The 20,605-nt window shown below is 45.7% G+C and overlaps 1 protein-coding gene across 38 annotated transcripts in view; it reads right to left on the bottom strand.

Moving 5' to 3' along the window:
- Nucleotides 1–1,023: 1,023 nt before the first annotated feature.
- The window catches only part of BC051142 (cDNA sequence BC051142), a 61,968-nt gene continuing 42,386 nt past the window's right edge, over nt 1,024–20,605 (bottom strand). For 29 of the 38 annotated variants that reach the window (XM_017317553.2, XM_006524554.4, XM_006524556.4 and 26 more), the window contains 13 exons: nt 18,300–18,320; nt 17,700–17,720; nt 16,260–16,271; nt 15,725–15,739; nt 14,781–14,801; nt 13,638–13,664; nt 13,426–13,455; nt 12,936–12,992; nt 12,484–12,507; nt 11,929–11,949; nt 10,104–10,127; nt 9,244–9,258; nt 1,024–1,895 (listed from right to left, as the gene is read on the bottom strand). In XM_017317553.2, the coding sequence (XP_017173042.1) occupies nt 1,291–1,895; nt 9,244–9,258; nt 10,104–10,127; nt 11,929–11,949; nt 12,484–12,507; nt 12,936–12,992; nt 13,426–13,455; nt 13,638–13,664; nt 14,781–14,801; nt 15,725–15,739; nt 16,260–16,271; nt 17,700–17,720; nt 18,300–18,320 (893 nt within the window). In that variant the 3' untranslated portion in view covers nt 1,024–1,290. Of the gene's footprint in view, nt 1,908–4,293; nt 4,315–4,811; nt 4,833–6,763; nt 7,170–9,243; nt 9,259–10,103; nt 10,128–11,928; nt 11,950–12,483; nt 12,508–12,935; nt 12,993–13,425; nt 13,456–13,637; nt 13,665–14,780; nt 14,802–15,724; nt 15,740–16,259; nt 16,272–17,699; nt 17,721–18,299; nt 18,321–20,605 lie in introns of those variants that run through there. The other 9 variants (XM_006524550.4, XM_006524574.3, XM_017317560.2 and 6 more) reach the window with 8 other exon arrangements.

Raw genomic sequence — 20,605 nt, 5'->3', positions numbered from 1 at the left:
GAAGTGTGTCCAGGGGAACCTGGGGAGGAGAAAAGCTGAGCTGGAGGCTGTTGGTGAGGCCAGGCAGGGATCCACTGAGTATTGGTCAGAGTCACTAGGATCTGACCTGCCTCTGCTCTGGCAGCTGTGGCACATGTCACTCTCCACATTCTCAGGCCTCACACCCTCCAGCCTCTTCCAAAGCCTGTTTCCTGGCTACAGCCACATGGGTTGCTGTTGTTCTAAGTGTGTGTGTGTGTGTGTGTGTGTCTGTGTGTAGGGGGCGGGTGTTGGGGGATGTACTTGGATGTAGGACCTCAGGATGCAGAAGAGGGCATGGAATGCCACGGAACAGAATTCCAGGTAGTTGTGAGCCAGCCAGCAGATACAAGTGCTGGGAATTGAACTCTGGTCTCCTCCCCTCCCTCCTCCCTCCTTTGCCTCCCCTCCCTCGTTTCTCTCCTTTCCTCCGTTTTGTCCCTCCCCTCCCTCCACCTTGCCTCAGATACCCTGAAGCTTTTCAGTTGTCCAAAGAGTAACGTGTAAACTCAGGTTTGTTTTTAGAAACTCCTTTCCCCGCTATCATTTTTTAGAACCTGACTTAAGTTCAGACTCACTGGTGGCCCACTGAGTCTCAGCTGCATGCTAGCATGTGGCACATGTCTCATGCCTGGGACCCCCTTGCTTCTTTTGCTCTGTCATGTATCTATGTGTAATCCATCATATGTGCAATCCAACAATGACAGCTTGTAAGGTGTCATTGTTCTCTGTCCCTATGAAGGAGGACAGACATATATTTTTTCTTTCTCAAGATTCCTGATCCCTTTATGTCTAAACTCTTATAAGACTGTCTATGTAAACTACTTTTGGACACATTTTAAAATTGACTCTTAAAAATGACTGTGCTCATGTTTATATGTATATATATATATATATATATATATATATATAATTTATATGCTAATAAAGCATTTGCAACCACCAAGGTCACAAAGTCAACTGGTTCAGCTAGAGATAGAGATAGAACATTGTCAAAGGAACTTATTAGATATTTACTAAAGACATTTTATTTCAGATAACACCGTCTTTCTTAATTGGATTATATATGTTGACTAATAAAGCAAAATTTGGAAGATGAAGATGTGGCAGGGAGGTGTGATAAAGGCAACCTTCTGAGCAGCAGAAAATGAAGATGTCTAGAGGGATTGGATTTTATAACCATGATGCACCGGGGTGAGGGCAGATGCGGCTTGTATCTGATGGGGAGATCACATTGGAGGCCATGTTTTGCCCTGTCCTCCTCCTCCTTTCTCAGCCGTCTTTGTCTTTTTTCTTCTTTTTCTTCTTTTCTTTCTTGCGTTTCTTCTCTTCTCCCTCTGGTTGTTCTTCGGGTGGTTTACTTTCGAAAGGAGCCTCTCCGGTCTGTGGAGCGCTGGAATCAGAATCTGTTTCTGGGTGTGCTGATGCCCTCCTGGATGTTTTCTTTTTCTTTTTGCCTTCCTCTGCCTTCTTTATCAGAAAGCCATCTTCATTCTGCTTTATTACTATCCCGTCTTGGTTCCTCCTTATCAGGGACTCCAGTCTTCTGAAAAGGAATGGCTCTTCATAACATATGGTCTGGGCATCAATTTCACTTTCCATTCTTTGGTCACCCCTTACTTGAGCATCTTGACTTCGTGGTGGAGGCGGCGGCGGTGGTGGCTGCTGCTGCTGCTGCTGCTGATGCTGATGCTGATGAGAAGAGGAAGGAGCTGGTTGTTCACACCATATGGTTCCTCGTCTGTGGGGCTCGAATCTCTTTGGACAGCAGTATTCACACTGGCATCTTCTCCACTCCTTACAGCACTTTATTTGGTCATCTCCGATACCCTGGAAGGTTACACTCCCTCCATGTCTTACCATCTGGCCTTTGCAATCTGGGAACAGAACTGAGTATACAGCAAAAGCGTGAGATTCAGGTATGCAGCATTTCCTTTCCTCCCTCCCCCAAGGCTGACTTCCTTCTATGTCTTAGAACCAACAAACTAAGGACTGGAGATCTCCCTTTAAAATATACAATGATGGAAATCACACAGTATAAATACTAATGTGACTTAAAGTATTAGATAACAGATGTTAATAGCTAATAATAAGATGTAGATATTAATGCAATTCTGGACTCTCTTCAGTGACCTGGAAGGCCAGTGAGAGAAAGGTAAGCTGTAATAGGGAGGAACCCGCCACTTGCTCAGTAGGTTAGGGTAATGACTAGTGGCTAGGAGGATGATGAGTCTGTAGCTTGGGAAGAAGTCAGAACAGAATTACTGTGAGAAAAACAATTATCTCTCAAAACAGAAGGAAACTCAAATGTGCTGTCCCCGTTGACAAGATGTATAGCTCATCATGTAGAAGTCGTGAGGGTTATAGCTGATAACCATTAACTGTTCAGCATTGACTTTCCATACATTCTTAGACTTACTTCTTTTGTATTAAGTGTGTGCTTTGGTGAAAGTGCACCATGTCTGTGGAGTGCTCTTGGAGGACAGGGGACAGTGACAGATCCCCTAGACCTGGTGTTGTGGAAAGCTGTGAGTCACCATGAGGGTGCAGGGAACCAGGTCCTCTGTTAGAGCCAAATGTGCTTTTAACAATAAAGCCATCATCTCTCCAGCCCAGCACAGCATCTGTTTTTTGAACGTTCTACTAAATAGCCTGGTCTTCACAACAGCCAGGTAAGGTGGACACCATTGTTATCTCAGTTCTACAGATGGAGAAACCAAGGCATGGAAAGATGAAATGAGTGGATGCAGGTAATGCTAAAGGTGGGGCTGGGAACTAAACCTGTTAGATTTCAGAGCTCAGCTTTATCATTTTAGACTACTTCTTGATATGTGTTAGTATATTTTGCCACAATTTCAGGTCCATTCAATTACACGTGGGTAAGCCAGCCCTCCTGTGCAGCAACTTCTGTTTGATCTCATAAAACCTACAAATTTTGTGTTTTTGTCTAAGCTTCCAAAGTAAACCATGAGGATTCTTGCTGGGGAAGGAAGGCTCAGTGTGCACAGGGGCTCAGTGTCTCCTGCTGTCAAAGTCATTTAGAAGGCAGCAAAAAGGAGGTGAGACTTCACTATGAGTTCTATGAACAGCTGGGTTCTGCATGTGTTTTCCTCATGTTCAGCTAGAGGTGGGTGAGGGATGCTCACTGGGAGCTCAGAGAGTGGTCCAAGGGGAGGGTTGGGTGGTATTGCTCTCTTGTAGGCCTGCCTTCAACTCCCCTGCAGCAATATCCTCAAAGCAGACACTGGCAGCCTTAGGTTTTGGAAAAGAGGAATGCTTGATGTGACCTTTAGCATTATATGCCTCACTCAACTTTGTGAGGAGACGTGTCCAGTGCAGAAAGCCTGAGAGCCCTGTAATCTACCTGAGAAGAGTTAAGGAACTTACTATAGGAGGCAGTGCTAACAAGCACAACACCAAAGAGACAGCAGTGGGAATCACCCAGGAGAACCCACCTTCCAGTAGCTTTTCTTTAGAAGATTATCTTTATATTTGTTTATTTATGTCTGCGAAAGAGTGTGCAGTGTATGTGAGCGCCCTCGGAGGCCTGCTGAAGTTGCAGCTCCCATGGGTGCTGGGCACTGAGCTCAAGCCTTCAGGAAGAGCAGCAAGTGCTCCTGCACACTGTGTTCGTTCCATTCCCCGTTGAGAGAGGAAGGCCAGCCACAGTCGTGCCCACAGAGAGGAGAACTTTGTCTCACTCAGTAAGATTCACATCCTCAGACTAGCGGTGTCAGTTGTGCCCAGGTTTAACAAAACCTGACGGGATTTTTCATTTGAAACGAAAACTATCAGTTTTCCAGGGCAGAGCACAGAGACAGCAGACCCCAAGTTATGACAGACACTATCAGTGGGTTGCAGCCTTTCTAATGCTGTGAGCCTTTAAGACAGTTAGTTCCTCCTGTGGTGACCCCGCCCCCAACCACATAAGATTATTTTTATAATTCCACTCTGTGACTATTAGGAGTTGTAATGTAAATATTTGTTGGAGACAGAGGTTTGCCAAAGGGGTCTCAACCCACAGGCTGAGAACTGCTGGACTGCATGCTGGCAGGCTGACCACCAGTGCTCTTCCACAGTAACTGAATCAGAGACAAGATACTGTGGTTTACTCCAAAAGGAAACTAGACTACAAGGACCTAAAACTGAAACAAGACTGAACCATTGAAGGCAAAATGACTCAGATAAAAGAATATGCAATTCAAGAGGATCTGGGAACAGAAGGTCCAGGCTGTTAATCACAGAAGAGGAGACGAGGGAGTCATGCAAACTTACTGAGTTCCCAGGAGCTGTCAACTGAAAGAGATAAAGGCAAAGGAGGGTGGTCAGTGGCTGTTGGCTTTCCCTTCTTTCCCAAGCCCCAGGCAGGCCTCTGCATTGGATGGGCTATCCTCCCTGCTGTCTGAGCCCACTGGGGTGAATGTCGGATGCTTTGCTTTCCTGTGCATTCACAACTCGGTTCTTCGGCAAGCAAGGCCACACTCCCTATCTTCACCATAATCATTTTTCAGTTATAGTTTGAAATGGGAGATCTTTAGGCCAGATTTCAAGACCTTGGCTTCATTTTCAAGCCCCTGTCTCAGAAAATTACTGAAGGTTGAGGGACGGGAGAGACATGTTCGGGGAGGCAGACAGGTAAAAAGATTTAAACTTACACTATGGAATGTGGAGGGAAAGGGATGGAAAACTATTTGCCACTGAGTTCAGTGGTTGGATGTCTACAGTACCAGTGTAAGTGGAGGCCAAGGATACTACCCATCCCAGAGGAAGACTGAGAGAAGACGCAGACTTACCCCAGCCTTTCGGTGCAAACCCTTAAAAGGAAAAAGGAGACAAATTAGTTTTAAAATAAATTATGTACTAGGGTCCCATGAAAGCTCCCCTTGTGAGGCCAGAGAGGGGATTTAGTGAAGGATTCCCTTCCCCAGCATGTGCTGCCCTCTTGTTAGCTGCTCTGGACTCCATGTCAACAACTCAGGTACCCAGAACAGCTTTATGACCTGTGGGATCAGTTACAGGAGTAATGGCCATTTTTTTTTATTCACAAAATGAAATTAAAAAAGAAAAAAAAAGATTCTTAACCAAGTCAGAGCATCCTTACTTTCAGGAGACTGACAGGTTCCTATTCACAAGCCCCTTCTTCATGGCATCTTTTTAAAATTTCCTTCATTTTACATTGTCATCATCATGTCCCTGTGTTCTCTCACACAGCACAGAAAGCTCGTTTGTAATCATGTCTCTAAATGTTGGCTACAGTTTCTATTTTTGACAATCTCTGGGGTTTAATGAGAGTTCTAAAGCTGGCTTGAGAAGAACTTGTGATGAAAGAAATACTCTAGATTCTTAAAGGTAATAGCAGAAAGAAAACCATTTTTATTTTTAAAAATTACTAGTTATGTGTGTATGTATGTGTGTATGGATATATATGTATGTGTGTATGTATTGTATGTATGAATGTATGTATGTACATATGCATGTATGTGTGTATATTCATGTGTGCCTGGGCCTTCTAAAAACTTTGCACAATGTAGGTTTGGGACTTGAACTTGGCTTGCCCGTCTCAGTGAGTCAGCCTGGCTCTTTGTTCTCTCACCACGTCCTGCAAGGTTCCTATGCCCCTTTGCTTTACTCCTAGACTGTCGGAGTTGTCTTTAGCCCACTCACCCCCCACCCCCGTAATCTCATGTCATGATTGAGGAAAAGTCAATAACCCCCATGATTTCACAAAAACCTTGAGCTACTAGAACTCAGCAGTAGGGATTGATCCACAGCCCAGAGTACACAGTAGTGAGCAATTTCATACAAGAGTTAGAGGCCATGAGCAACGTCAACGGTTCCTCTTTGTTCAAAGAGCATTTAGGGGAAGAGCTGAAATACTCTTAACTAGATAAAAGTGCTGACTTTGTGGGGTTAGGGAGGCTACAGAAAGCAGCTGAGAGGTGGGTGAATTCGATGCAGAATGTCACCCAGGATGGGCTCATTGCTCCCCTAGTCCCCTAAACAAAACCTGACTTAACGCTAACAGGTTCTGCTATTTCATTAAAAACCCAGTTCTCTGACAACCACATGGTGCTTGCAGGAGTTCATGTCTACCCAGAGAGCATCTGGCAGTGCACCAAAGGACTAACCAACCACGTCTACTCTCAGCAATCCCATGTGTGAAAGTAGGTGTTGCTGGGAAGAGATCTATACTGACTTCCCGGCTAATGGGTGGGGACTGTCACCTTGACCTGATTCTAAAAAGCTGGAGAGACAGATGCGGAGGGAAAGGGGCAAAAACCACACGTTTCTTAGGAAGTGGAGGCGAAAACAGATTCCATATTTAGCGGTGTATGCTTTCCTTGAAAATTCTCCAGCAGGAATTATGGTAAAGGAGGTGCTGGAGACACATACCTCACACTCTGTCCAGCGAGTTTCTATAGATGGAATTATGAGGACCCTGAACGCTAATGTACCTCATGGCTCATGGCACATGGCACATTTGTTTTTCTAAAGGGCCAGTGATATCTGGAAGCAGGATCTCTGTCAAAAGTCTCAGTACTAATTGTCCTTAAAGCAACCACCACCATGCAGAGTCTTGATGCATGCTTTGGTGCATACATGCTTGTCTGTAGTGCTCTCTCCGTTCCCTCACTACTGGCTAGACACTGTGCACATTACATAGTAAACTCTTCAGTGCCTAAGGGACTCTAGACAACAGAGAAGGAGAGGGCTTGTAGAAATAGAGGAATTGTATTTAACTTACCAAAAGGCTTGGGGCGACTGGCCGGACAACAGGAAACAAAAAACATATTAGCAGAATATTTGAAACAAGGGTACAGGCTCTCTCTCTCTCCCCCTCCCTCCCCCCCTTCTACTGACACCAGACCTCCTGGGGGAAGCTTTCTATGGTAAGAGGCTTGAGTATTTTCTAAAGGAAGGGGGACTGGTCTGATGTGACTGGCTGCCATGTGTTCAGTTCCCCTTTCCCATCCTACCCACCTCCCTCTCCCTCCTCCAGTCTGTGTGCCCTGCACTCCTCCTGGCTATCTGAATACCTGTGTATCCTCCACAGTTTTTCTTCCTGAGCATGGAGAGTTTCATGTGTTATGAAAAGCTCTTGTTGGGCTGGGGAGATGGCTCAATGGTTAAGAGCATTGGCTGCTCTTCCAGAGGGCCCATTCCCAGTACCCACATAGAAGTCCAGTTCACAATCATTTGTGTTTCCACCTTCAGGGAACCTGAACCCTCACATAGACATACATGCAGGCGAAACATCAATGCACACAAACGATAAATAAACAATTTACAAAAAGGGGAGAAAAGCTATTAGGAAAAAAGTTGTCTGGGAGATTTTTATCCCCCTCAATGTTTCTGTCAAGTGTTTACCTTCCTACTGAATAATTAGTAACAGATTTTTCAGGAAGAGGATGAGGGTTGGGTATTCATAAATAGAAGCACTCCTCCGAAGAGAGATCGGTTAGAAACTGTATTCTCTCCATTGTGGGATCCTTAATTCCACCAGATTGATGAAAAGAAAGACCACTTACAGATAGGTTCTGCTACATGGGCTAAAAATCTAAATACAGACAGTTAGTGTGGGCTGACATGGGCAACAGAAATGACTTCTAAGGGAAACTTCTTTCCAGACAGGCATTCTGACCTCAGAAGAGCCCCCCCCCCAGCCCTTCCTGGGGAGCAGCCGCCTTGTGTTGTTCTTCTTACAGTAACATGGGCATTTTGAACAGGTGAAGAGACATTCTCCTTTGTTAGCCACTTTGGTGACCAGTTTCTCTGGAAAATGAAACACTGTAGCAGCTCCTTCTCTCTGGCTTTTGCCCCACCTCACCCACATAGCCCCCATTTTGTTACTTCATCTCTCAAGACTCTTCCTGCTTTGCCTATGTACACATCTTCCCTGTGTACTTAAGTCTCTTTGTTGAAGAGTTGGGAGAGCTCACACAATTCTAACTTCTGTTTGCCAGTTTTCTTCCACTGAGTCAAACGGGGTGGAACTTTGTGAATTGCTGGGATGCTCTAGTGCAGCTTGGCTTGGGAGCCTGCCTCAGCTCTGTTTATTTATTAGCAACCCCTCCCTGCCCCTCTGAGCATTGCATGCTATGGTGTGCATGTTGGAGTCAGAGGACATCTGGTAGGTGTTGGTTCTACTCATCTGTCACTCCGGAGTCTTTCTAAGTATGTAAAAACATGTACTTACCAGGATAACAGTGTCGTGCCGAGGGTTCCACTAGTCATTGGGCCCTATCCTTTAAAAATCAGGAGATTCTGCTCCTTGGGAGGCCCTGTGATCTCCCCTAACATGGAGACAGACAGGCCTGCACTGAGCAGGTACCGATCAAACAGGACATTCCTTAGAATTGCAGTAGTTGGTGAAGCCAGTGCAGAGCGAGAGATCCTCACAGTCTTCTTCAGTGAGGCTAGAAATACACTCTCACATTCTCTTAAGGCGTCTTTGTTAGTGGTTAGATGTAGGAGCAGGAGACCACCTTTTGCCTTTCTCTCAACCTCGTTGGATCCAAAACATGTCAGGAACAGTTAAATGCAGGAGTGAGTGAGCTCTTGGAGGGCTGGCCTTTTCCTGCCTGGCCCTGCCTGGAGCTCAGTGGGGCCACCTTCTCTTTTCCTTTGTGTATGAGTAACAGGTGGCTTGACTTTGCTAACTCAATTTGATTCCTGCTGTTTCTAACTTTTCTTTTTTAAAATCCCAGTCACCTATAAACTCTAACAAGAAAAACAGCAGGTAATATTTTTTTCCACAGGTGACAGTTTGTGAAAACTGTTCAAAACAGCAGGGATACTTTCCGGCCTGCTGTAATGAGGGCCGGTAGTTCCTGACAAAGCAGTCCATGTTGTAGAAGGGGTTAACAGAGGATGACTGACAAGTACTGAACGAAGAAAGGGGGTAGTGTAGAGAATGAGGGTGCTGACTAGTTTGCTGTGGTGACATCATATAGATACAACAAGCTATACACAGTAGCCCATCAACAGAACCACTCTTCTGCCATTGTGAATAAGTCATAAGCAAAATAACCCGATTTAAAATGTTCAAAAGGAAAATACCTGACTTCAAGCCACCCTCAGGCAGGTGGCTCACTGTCTGACTTGTTGTCTGTAGGGTCTGTTATTTGCCAGAGACTTTAGAGCTGCTCAGAATAAAACTAAAGAGACTCAAAGTCTAGCATGCTGGGAAAGACAGCCAAAGGGGTGAGAGGATACAGCATTTACCTGATGGCTTTTTCACTGTGGAAAAGAAAGAGGTAAAGAGATGAGAACACAGTTTCTGGACGAGGAACACAAAGTACTTCTTAAACTCTGCACCACACTCTAGCAAAAGGGCTGCTGAATGGTACTGCACAGATACCATCATAGCACCACACAGAGATCACCATAACACCACACAGAGATCATCATAGCACCATACCACAGCCTCAGGTCTCCTAACGGAGGCACCATTTACAGAGCCGTGCCACCAGGAGAGGCTACTTTCTTTCCTGATTTTCTCCCCAGAAGTTTGAAAATTCACTGTTAGATTTTTCTCATCCCTAATCTTTCTTATCCCTCTTTCTATTTGCCTCTTTGCAAAGACTGTGTTCAAATGGGGCCATCCTACTGTGGCTCAGTTGCTTTTAAGTTCATTCCCCCCCCCCTCCATATGCGTAAGTATTTTATGGGTGGGGGGGTGGTCATTATTTCCCAGCACCTAGCTTAAGAGCCAGCTGAGGAGACCTAGCCTGATTAACTGTGGTAGAACAACTTAGCTAATAATCTCCTCCCATGTATGTTAGCAGTAAGAACTTCTCAGATGCAATACATAGGCATATGCTAAGTACCATACAGATATCATCATAGCACCACACCAGGCACTAAGCACTTTCCTTATCAACTCTGTATGGCTACAGAGAGCTGAGATCAAGTTGTGAATAGGGAATAGGGTAAAGAAACCAGAAACTGGAGAGCAAGGGATGCTGGAAAGCTAGTAGACCATAGAAATGGTGGATCTTGGTACAATCACACTATGAATACGGGGACTCAACTGCAGGAAGTTAATGACACTACAATTAAGGAAAACAAAACGTAGGACTTACATATTATAGGTGGTCCACATTTTGCTTTAATGAAAAAGACAAATTAGTATAGTGAGTTTTTTGTTTTTTGTTTTTGTTTTATATAGACAACAGAAATACTTGTTCCTGAGTGTATTGTCGGGATGAGTCTTGCAAATTGACTAAGAGGGGAGTTTCATCAGGGTGGAGAGAAGGATCTGAGGCTACGGGGCTCGTACTACTCTCCCATCTGTCTCTCTGTCTCTAAGTGTCTGTCTTTCCTTTTTCTTTCTTATATATCTGTCTTCTCTTTCTTCAAGCTATCTATAGTATATGTTTTATTAAAATATTCTTATTGCAGTCTTTTGTCACTTATGAGGAAGTACTTGTCCTAGAATTCAGCCTTTTGGTGTCCCTCCTCACAACTGCTGCCCTGACATGCTGGACCCCCCAGGGATAAGAAAGAATAGGGATGAGAAAAATCTAACAGTGAATTTTCAAACTTCTGGGGAGAAAATGAGGAAAGAAAGTAGCCTCTCCTGGTGGCACGGCTCTGTAAATGGTGCCTCGGTTATGAGACCTGAGGCTGTGGTATATGGTGTTATGATGATATCTGTGTTCAGCATGATACAGATGTATCCACCACACCTACTGCCCTGACATGCTGAACCCCTCTCCCCCAAATCTACTGCCTTGACAAGCTAGACCCCCCACTTCACACCTGCTGCCCTGACATGCTGGACCCCCCTCCCCTACACCTGCTGCCCTGACATGCTGGACCCCTCTCCCCCACACCTGCTGCCCTGACATGCTGGACCCCCCTCTCCCACACCTACTGCCCTGACATGCTGGACCCCCCTCCCACACACCTGCTGCCCTGACATGCTGGACACCCCCCCACACACACACACACACAAACCTACTGCTATGACATGCTGGACCCCCCACTTCACACCTGCTGCCCTGACATGCTGGGCCTCCTTCAAATCTTGAGCCAAAATAAACCTTCTTCCTGAAGGTGCTTTCTGTCACAAGAAAGTGACAAACACAAGGGCCTGTGCCTAATCGGGAACATCGGGAGTTTCCAGCTCTGCCCTTGGGGCTGCACTGCAGCATGTACATTGTGCAGAGAGAATATTTAGATGATCTGAGGGCATGAGAGGTATATTTGGATGGGGACTTCAGAGAAGCACTAGCTCAGCCTAGGCCAGAATCGTCAATCCCAGTCCATCAAACCAGCTCTTTGTCCTAACATGAAGAGCACTACAATTTTACTATTAGAAACTACTCTGAGTGTGCTTGGGTGGAAGTGGAGTGTGCATGTGTTTACAGTCTATGGGACAGATCTGGATATATACCATGGCTAAAATTGGGATATTTTACCCCAAACACGGATTGCCTCTGGCCTTTTGTTTTTTTGTTTTCCATGAAAGAATAGTTTGGGTGGAGCAGCCTCTTCAGACCCTGGAACTTCCTGACGGCCCTTCCCCCAATGCCCTTTCATCACCCATCTCAGGCTTCGCCTCACCACACTAGTTTATGGTGCCTGTTGAGCATTTTGAGTTTTTGACAAGACCTGGAAAGACCTTTGCGTTTAAAGTTCAGTGTGAGGAATCCTGGAGGATCCTGGAGTGGGCTGAGTTCTGGCTCATCATCTCATCAACTTTTGACCTGAAAATGCCTAGTTGCTAATAGAAAGAGTGGGAAGCCCACATAACAGGAAAGGGAAGCCCATCTCTGGGAGCCCACAGGTCCCCGTGAGTCTGAAAACAAATGGATGTGCGAAACAGGAATCTCACTTTTAGAAGTGGAACCAGCTAAGCCATGAAAACCCCCACATATCCCAGCAGAAAAGTAAAGAACTTACTTGAAGTTCTCTGTGTAATTACTAAGAGAGGGAGAGAGAAAAAAAGAGAGAAATCTGTTTAATTTTCCTTAAGTAGAACCAACATAAAGTTATCTAATGGTTTTGCTGGCGTCTGTTAGGGGAATACTCAGCTAAGCAGTAAGGGTACTTTCAGAACGACTCTATGTACATTAGTCCCAGCTCAAATTTATATGCAGGATTAAGTAGTGACGAGGAAGAGGCAGACTGCCCTTCAGACCCCCTTCATTCTATACTTGGGCAACTTTGGGTCACAGACTTTCGAGGGATGCCTGGGCTGGGGTTTTGTGATTCCTTTCTGAGCTTTCTGAGGAACACTCCACACTTAACACCTGCTATTCTTTCTCAAAAAAAAAAATCTTCTGGCTTCTGCTATTAGACTTTTGTTGACAAACGCTAGCTCATTACTTCTTTGTATCCTATTCTGCAGATATGTGCAGTGCAGGGAAGCTGGGCAGGAAGGTAGCAAGAGAAAGACTCAGATCACATTAACAGAGGTGAACAGAATCAAACCAAAGCACAGTACTTAGTACTTACATAAGGGCAAGGTGTCTGGCGGAGCTGAAAAGGGAGAGCGGCTGTGAGTGGTTGGCTCAAGCTTCTCTTGTGCTCACAACTCTAGGCTTGTATTAGGTCCCACAACTGTACTCAGGGGTAAATATTTGGCCACAGTTTCCTATCCACTTTACAGGAATTAATAACGGCTCCTTTATAGGGCTTAAACAAGACCATGCAACTAGAACATTAGTTAGTCCTTACAGGACGGGGAGGGGGTGCGTATCTGAGGCCAGGGGAGGAGAGTTTCCTGCACAGGAACAGTTAGATGACACAGGCAAAGGGAGTGGGGGTGTGGAGGTGGGGAGGGTGGGGATGGGGAGGGTTAGGGTGGGGGTGGGATTACACATCTTGTGTGTGCAACTCCGGGTAGAGATGGGCAGGGCATACAGAGCTCAATAAGGAAGGAAAACAGAAAGTCGAGCAGGACTTACAAGGCTGACAAGGTTGATAAGGCTGACAAGGCTGACAAGGCTGACAAGGCTGACAACCTGTGGGACAGAGAATGGGCTTAGCACTTCCTTCTCCCGCTGCTCTGTCTGCACAGGTGAAGGGCAATGACCCAGGCAAGGGGAAGGGGGTGGGGTGAGGGGATGGTAGTGGGATCACACTTCTCCTGTCTGCACACAGGGTAGAAGTGGGCAGGGCTGGCTCCGAGAAGGAAAAGAAGTAGAAAATCAAGGAGAACTCACAGCTAGGCTTCAATGGTAGCTGTTGACAACTGCCGAGTCTGAGACTGGGGTTAGCACTTACCTTTTCCCACTGTTTTGTCTGCAAAGGTGGAGCTAAGCGACATAGGTGATGGGAAGGCGTGGGGTGGGGTGGGGGATCACACATCTTGTGTGTCTGCACACAGGGTAGAAGTGGGCAGGGTGGACTCAGAGAATAACGGAGGAAAACAGGAGAAAATCAAGCAGGACTCACAGCTAGGTTTGATTGCTAGCTGTTGACAACCTGTGAGACAGAGAATTGGTGAAGTTAGCACTTCCTTCTCCCACTGTTTTGTCTTCAGAGTGGAGGCAAGTGGAAGGGGTGGGGTGTGGTTGTGGGGGTAGAATCATGCAACATAGAAATGGACAGGGCCTGCTTACAGAGCAGTAACAAAGAAAAACAGGAGAAAATCAAGCAGAACTCACAGCTAGGCTTCAGTGCTGGTTGACAACCTGTGGGACAGAGATTGGCTTTAGCACTTCCTTCTCGCACTGTTTTGTCTCCTTTAGAACTCTTTCTAACCACCCTCTGGTCCTGCCTGGACTCCTGTGACAGTTAGTAGACCTGAAGGGGCCCAGTGACATCATGGCTTCTGATACAGAAGGTTAAGTCTTATATTCCCTAAACCCATCGACCTTAGGACTGTTCAGGAAAGGGAGGTTGTAGGGCCCCAGAGCTGGATTTACTGATGGAAACAGGAGTTGGTCCACTCGAGAAGAGAAAATTATTGCTTTTTATTTTTCCTTATCCATTTTCCCTTTGTTTTATGTTTACATAGTGTATGTGGTGTGAGTGTATGTGTGTGTCTGTGGTATGTGTGGTGTATGTATATGTGTGTGTCTGTGATGTGTGTGTGTGTGTGTCTGTGGTGTGTGAGTGTGTGCGGTGTGTGTGTGTGTGTCTGTGTTGTGTAGGTGTAGGATGTGTGTGTGTCTATGTGTGGTGTGTAGACGCACATGACTGGAGGTCAGAGCTGGACTTCTGGAGTTGGCTCTCTGCTTCTTCCTGTGGTTTCAGGATAGAGCTTACCAGTCAGGCTTATGGGACAGCATGTCTAACCTGAACTAAAATTTGGATTTTAAATTGCTGAGAAATTTTCTCCTTGTTATTTATTTTATGTAAGTCAATTCTTCGATTTTTCCCCCCATAAAATTATTTAAAAGGTCAAAAACTTATGCTGATGTAAAAGTCGGTGCCAAGGAGACAGCAGCTTTTAAGCTCTGAGATTTCCTACACGGTGAGGGAAACTCCTAGATAATATGGTTTCCCATGGGACGGACAGACAGGCCAGGGCGTCCTCCCAGCGGCACCTTGTAAGCATCTCATCCCTTTCCGCTGTCAGTTTTTCCTTTTCTGTAATCAGTCTTCTGTTGATACTTAGGTAACGTTTTAGAACCCTTTCCGTGTTCGCTTTCTATGTCTGTACATCAGTCAAGTCTAGACTTTATAGTACAGTGTTAGTAACACAAGCAGATTGTGATCATGGAGTCTCTCCCCAGTGGCCAGATAAAGACTGTTGGAGCCTAGTGTGTGGGAGATGGGGGAGGGGGGAATGGGTGTAAACTTACATATGTCCACAGGTATTACAGCTGGAAGGCAATTAGAGAAGTTGATTACTACCTTGCTTCCTTTACAGAGAGAGGCTCTGAAACAGGGTCACTTAGAGCCTAGAACCTCCTGTCCCCACTGCCCGAGTACTGGGTTTACATGTCACCGCCACACCAAGCCTGCTTGTACTCTGCTCCCCCCCCCCCGCCCCCACATTAGGGGCAGAACCTCAGGATTCACATGCTGCCACTCCTCTCCTAGCCCCCTCCTTTTACATTTTTGCCTTTTATTTTGAGACCAGGTCATATTAGTTTGCCCAGGCTTGCCTTTCCCTTAGTCTGTAGGCCAAGCTAGGTCACGAAGAAGGCAGTACTGTAGCCCTGCCTCCTAAGTAGCTAGGCTTGCAGACCAAGCCAGCAGCCACATTTTGGTTTTCTTCCCTGCTGGGTATTTTCCTGGTGATACAGATATCACTACAACAAAAGGCATTTAAATTTTTTCAGAGAACTGGTGACTACTTTGTGGAATTCCAGACAGTGGAAAAGCAGACGGCTAAGAAAATGAGAATGTTTAGTTCCTTTGTTGGAACACCAGGTCTGATAGGAATTGTGGGGCTCTGAAAAGGCACAGCAGGGGCAGACAATACACTGATCACTTGTGGAGATGGGGCAGCTGGAAGACAGGAATATCCTTTTTCTTTCATTCATTTTTCCCTTCTGTATAAGCCTCCAATTCAGAAGTTAGAAAACTACAGGGACACATTTTCCTTTGTTCCTCAATTTTCAAGTCAGTCAAGGAATAGTCTAAAGGCCTACTAATAACCCAATGGAGCCATAACAGCTCGAGGGACTGGAGAGTTCAGCTACTGGGTCCTATCACGGATGGAGAAATTTGGTTTAAGATCTTTTCAACATTCCTGGAACGGTTTGGGGGGTCTGTCACAAAAAGAGGCAGTCAGACTTACCGTTGGATCCCTCAGCTGAAAAACAAAGGCATAAATTAGTGTAGGAGTCTGGTGGCCCTGCCCTCAGTGGAGGGACTGGGTGCCTCCCGGGGGACACACGAGAGTGAGCCTTGTCTCCCTGGGTGGGGTTTCCCTTTGCAGTGTGGTCACCTGCTTCCATTCAGGGGTGGCATCTTCTCTAACCCATGTTGCCTTGACTCATGCATACAGCCTTCCTCCCACCCTTGTCTTCCTGCCCATCCCTGACAAGTCTCTATAAACTTTGGGAGGCTTTCTCTAAAGTGTGTATGTGTGTGACAAGCTCTCATGTAGCCCAGTCTGGCACTGGTGACCTATGACCCTTGATTTTCCCCTCCTCCAGCTCTCCACTACTAGGTTACAGTGTGGCAGCATGCTCATTCCTTCCTGGGGACTGGCACCAACTAGACGATGGGAAAAGTAAACGAGATGGATGTTACATTCACAAGGCAGACGAAGTGGAGGGAAAGACCCAACCTGAGAGTCCTTACTTACGAACAGCATTCGAGAGACTTACGGGTGCAGCTTTCTGAAGGCAGAAGAACAAATGAAGAAATATCAGCATGCATGCATGTGTGCATGTGTTCGTGTGTAGGGCTGAAGCTAAAAGTCTAAATCACAGGGATGACACTATAGCTATAAAGAGGTGCAGGGCTCCCAGCCTCTGTCAGCTGAGGGTATTGTCTGTGCTTTTGCTGGCCTGGGTAGGAAAGGGACTGTGTTGTCAGCAGCCAGGTTTCACTCATTCTCTTTCCACCCAGAATGGAAAATTCTTCAAACTGCTCTTGAGATTCATAACATCATGACCTATGTGCTCTGGCTGTCTGCACTCCCTTCAAACCCTCTGTCCCTACCCCTGACCACCTGAGCCATCTGAAAGTCAGGCGTTCCTGCTCCCTTTGATAGGCTTGTAAATGCTTTTCATTTTAATCAACTTGCCTTAAACTTCCTTTTTCACCCACGTCTCATATAGCTAGAAGAGACAAAACTAGCAATACAATTTTCATGTATACATATATTATTTCAAATATATAATATTTCAAAAGTATTTACACAGAGAAAACACTGATAGTAGACTTCAGGCCACTAAGGAATATTATTTTCTTTTTCTGTGAGAATTTCCAAGGCTGCAGGTGTGGGGTGGTCAAGAATATGGATGGAGGCAGCCTTGAGTCAGGGCTACAGATGTGTGCCAACTTGTATGCCAGAAGTCAATTCATGATGACTTTAATTCATCTACAAAAAGATCATTAGGACCAGAGTTCATGGCAGGAAACGACCCATTGTAGAGGTTACAATGGTCATGATTTTGTGGGTGCTGTCCTGCCTCCTCCAGTCTCTAGTAGGCCCTCTCTCTTGAACTGGAAAGCACTCCTGAGCCCTCTTAGAACGTCTGAATCTTTCTCTGGTGCTTGAGAAAATTTTTCTGACTACTGCTGATCATGTGTTAATATGTTTCAGAGCATATCACGATGTTAAGTGAACATTTCCTTGCTCTTTTTCTTTCATTAGTTATTTTTTGTGTATGAGTATCTTATCTGCATGTAAATATATCTGGTTACTATGTGTGTAGCTGGCATCTGCAGAGACCAGAAGGTGGTACTGGATCCTCTGGGGCTGGAGTTACAGTTGTGAGCTCCATGTGGGTGCTGGGAACAGAACCTGGGTCCTCTGCAAAAGCAGCAATTGCTCTTAACTGCTGAGCCATCTTTGCAGCCCCTCTCTTAATGTATAGCTCTAGAGAATTCTTAGCAAGCACAAAGCGGGAAGCACAGCAACACATTTAAACCATCATACTGTGGTAACAAAAACCACCAAGAGGAGCAACAGGCCAGGCCATCTGAACATTATGCAAGGGCAAGGAACACCAGAGAGAAAAACAAAACAAAACAAAACAAAACAAGACCCCAAACAACAATAACAATAACAACAACAAAACAACCCATAAGGGACTTACCACTGGAATCCATACATTGTACTGTAAATAGATACAAATGATTGTGATTAGACAGAAAGAAGGCAAACTGTTTTCCAAAGGAGTGTGCAGATAGCAGCCTTTCTAGGCGGCACTGACTCCAACAGTAAGCATCAATCGTCCCCATGACACCCAGCCTTTCTGTAGACTTAGCTAGAAGCAGGGGCTGCCTCCTCATTCTTGCTTTTTGTGTAGGTACTACAGGTGAGATCCTTAGGGGTAGCCTTTCCTTGCCTTCTTCCACCCCCATCCTATCAGGCACATGTGCATCTCTTCGCCAGCCCCCTTTTATATCTGTGCCTACCCTTTAAGCTTTCCCCCATCCGCTTCACCATTTTGTTTGCCTTGGAAACTCTCCCAATGTTTGACATATCCTTACAATCGTAAGTATATGATTGCATGCTGCTTAATGCTAATTTTAAGGCCGTGGGATCCCCATTTTCTAAAATATGACTAGTCTTTAAGGAGGATGGTAATGATACAAGGAAAAGCCAGGCCAACGAGCAGAATTTGTGAACAGTTGGAAGCCAAAGTCTTAGTCAGAGAAAGTCACTAATAATGAACCAGGGCATTTTCACTCACCAATAGGTCCAGGAGTTTGCACTGAAAAGAAATTAGAATTGACATTAGTTTGAATGTTTTTGCTGAAGAGTTTTGTGTGTGTGTGTGCATTTTATTGGGGGGGCGGTGCAGAGCATGGGTGCAGGGACAGTGTTGAGATTGTGGAGAGCTAGGTCAGTCTGCAAACTATGAACAAAAGCACAGGCAACACTCACTGTGGGGCTGCTGTGGGCATAGGGAACAGTAGAGAAAGACAGAACCGTGCTTCCCCCTCTGCCAGCTTATATGAGGAACTGGCATTGAGTCAGATTTTTTTTTGAGTCACTGCCTACTATGTCCCAGGGGCATAAAGGTGTAGTAGGTGAGGGCCCTGTTCATCCCTCTCCCAGCTTCTAGCTATTTGGAGGCTAATGGTTGGGTCTGCTGTCTGAGTTTGATTAGCTTCAGAGTCTGAACAGTGAGTGAGCGGAGCCTTCTGCTTTTAATGAAGAGTTGGCTTTCAGTTGATGCTGCTTCGGCAATCTGAAGACTGGAAACCCATCACCTCGTTCTCAGTGTTGCTTATGTAGGAAGGAGCCTTGGTGGGTAGCATATATCCAGAATGGATAACTACAGACACCTGCTCAGAAGCTGTGGCCATGCCTCTTGTGGGATTTCTGTAGATTTGTGTACTCAGGGCCTCGAGGATCTGTGGGGGGAATTTTCCAGGACAGCGAAGCTTCTGTTTTGTTGGTTGGACCATGGAAGGGAATATTCTGAGGTGGCTTTTGAGCTTTGCAGAGTCCACAGTGAGGACAACTCTCAGGAAGGGGTTTGGCTGCTGCTGTCCTGCTGGCTGGCAGCTTTCTCCTGCTGAGGACACACTGAGTAGGCTGTATCAGACGGCTACCATAATCCTGTGAATTCAGAGTCAGGTCAAGACCCCCCCACTTTTCCCACTGTCTCAAGCCATGGTGCTTATGATGGAAAATGTCTGTGACTGACCCATCTGAACATGGCTTTCCAGATCCCCTGGGCTCTGAGCAGTTAGACAAGCTAGAATTTGGAGTATTTTGCAACATAATTTAGCAGTTCTGTGTGTGTATGTATGTGTGCATGTATGTGTGCATGTATGTGTGGCTTACAGGTTCAGAGTTTCAGTTCACGGTCATCATGGTGAGAAGCTTGGCATCATCAAGGCAAGCATGGCTCTGGAGGAGCTGGGAGTTCTACTTCTTGTTCCAAAGACAAACAACAGAAGACTGTCTTCCAGGCAGCTGGGAGGAGGGTCTCAAAGTCCATCTCCACAGTGACACACTTCCTCCAGCAAGGCCACACGCCTCCTAACAGTGCCACTCCCTGGGCCATGCATATTCAAACTGCTATAGCAAGTGTGTGTGTGTGTGTGTGTGTGTGTGTGTATGTGTATGTTGTGCGTGCGCGCGCACACACACACACACACACACGCACACACAAGCACATGTGAGTGTATGCCCTTGTTCTTGTGGTAGAGCTTTAGAATATCTGCTAAGTTAATGCCAGCCAGCCACATGACCTTCACATGGGTACAAGATACTCTGTTTCCTCCATTTTCCTTCGTCTCCATCTTTGTACCGCCGTGTGTGCCTGTTCTATTCTTCCTGTTCTCAGCCGTGTCTGATCTCCCACCTGCTGTCTCCCTCACTCTTCTTCCCATTTCTCTTCTGTTTGTCCAGCTTTGCTTTTCTTTCTCTCTTTAGCTGCCATCTTCCTTCTCTTTTACTTTGTGGTTGCTTTTAAGCTTTCTCTTCTGTTAGGCCTGTTCTTTCTCCAGTTCAGCATGTTCTGTAACCTGCTTGTGACGCCCAGCAACGGTAGCAGAAGGACTAAGAGTCTTCTTTATTAAGGTCAGCTGTGAGGCCTACCTATGTTATCTTCACCACAGTCAGCATTTTGAGGTCCAGGGAAATAATGTAAACGGCAAAGAGATGTTACAGAGTTAGCCATCCATGGCGTGGTCGTGAAATTCAAAACAAAGCTTAATTTTTGTTCGTAAGACTATAAAATGGTGAGCAAAAAAAAAAAGTTTATGTGTGTCTAGGACTCAATTCATAAAGCTATAAGATGAGCAACTTTTTCTTGGCACCCAGACACTCCTTATAGTGTTTCTGTGGAAAAATGTAAATCAGGGAAGTCACAGTTGCCATGGAAGTTGGCGACAATAGAAGCTGACTGTCCTGGAGAAAAGTCATCTGAGAACTTGGAAGTCAAAAGAAGTTTGATGTTTCCATCACTTACAGGATGAACAAAATTCGTGGAAGCCATGAGGGTTTCGGGGCTCTATTGAAAGTCTTTGTTGTGTGCTGGCT

The sequence above is a fragment of the Mus musculus genome, chromosome 17, assembly GCF_000001635.26.
Source record: "Mus musculus strain C57BL/6J chromosome 17, GRCm38.p6 C57BL/6J".
Lineage (NCBI taxonomy): Eukaryota > Metazoa > Chordata > Mammalia > Rodentia > Muridae > Mus > Mus musculus.
The sequence above is the reverse complement of the archived record's forward strand: the minus strand, read 5'-3'. Positions and strand labels throughout refer to the sequence as shown.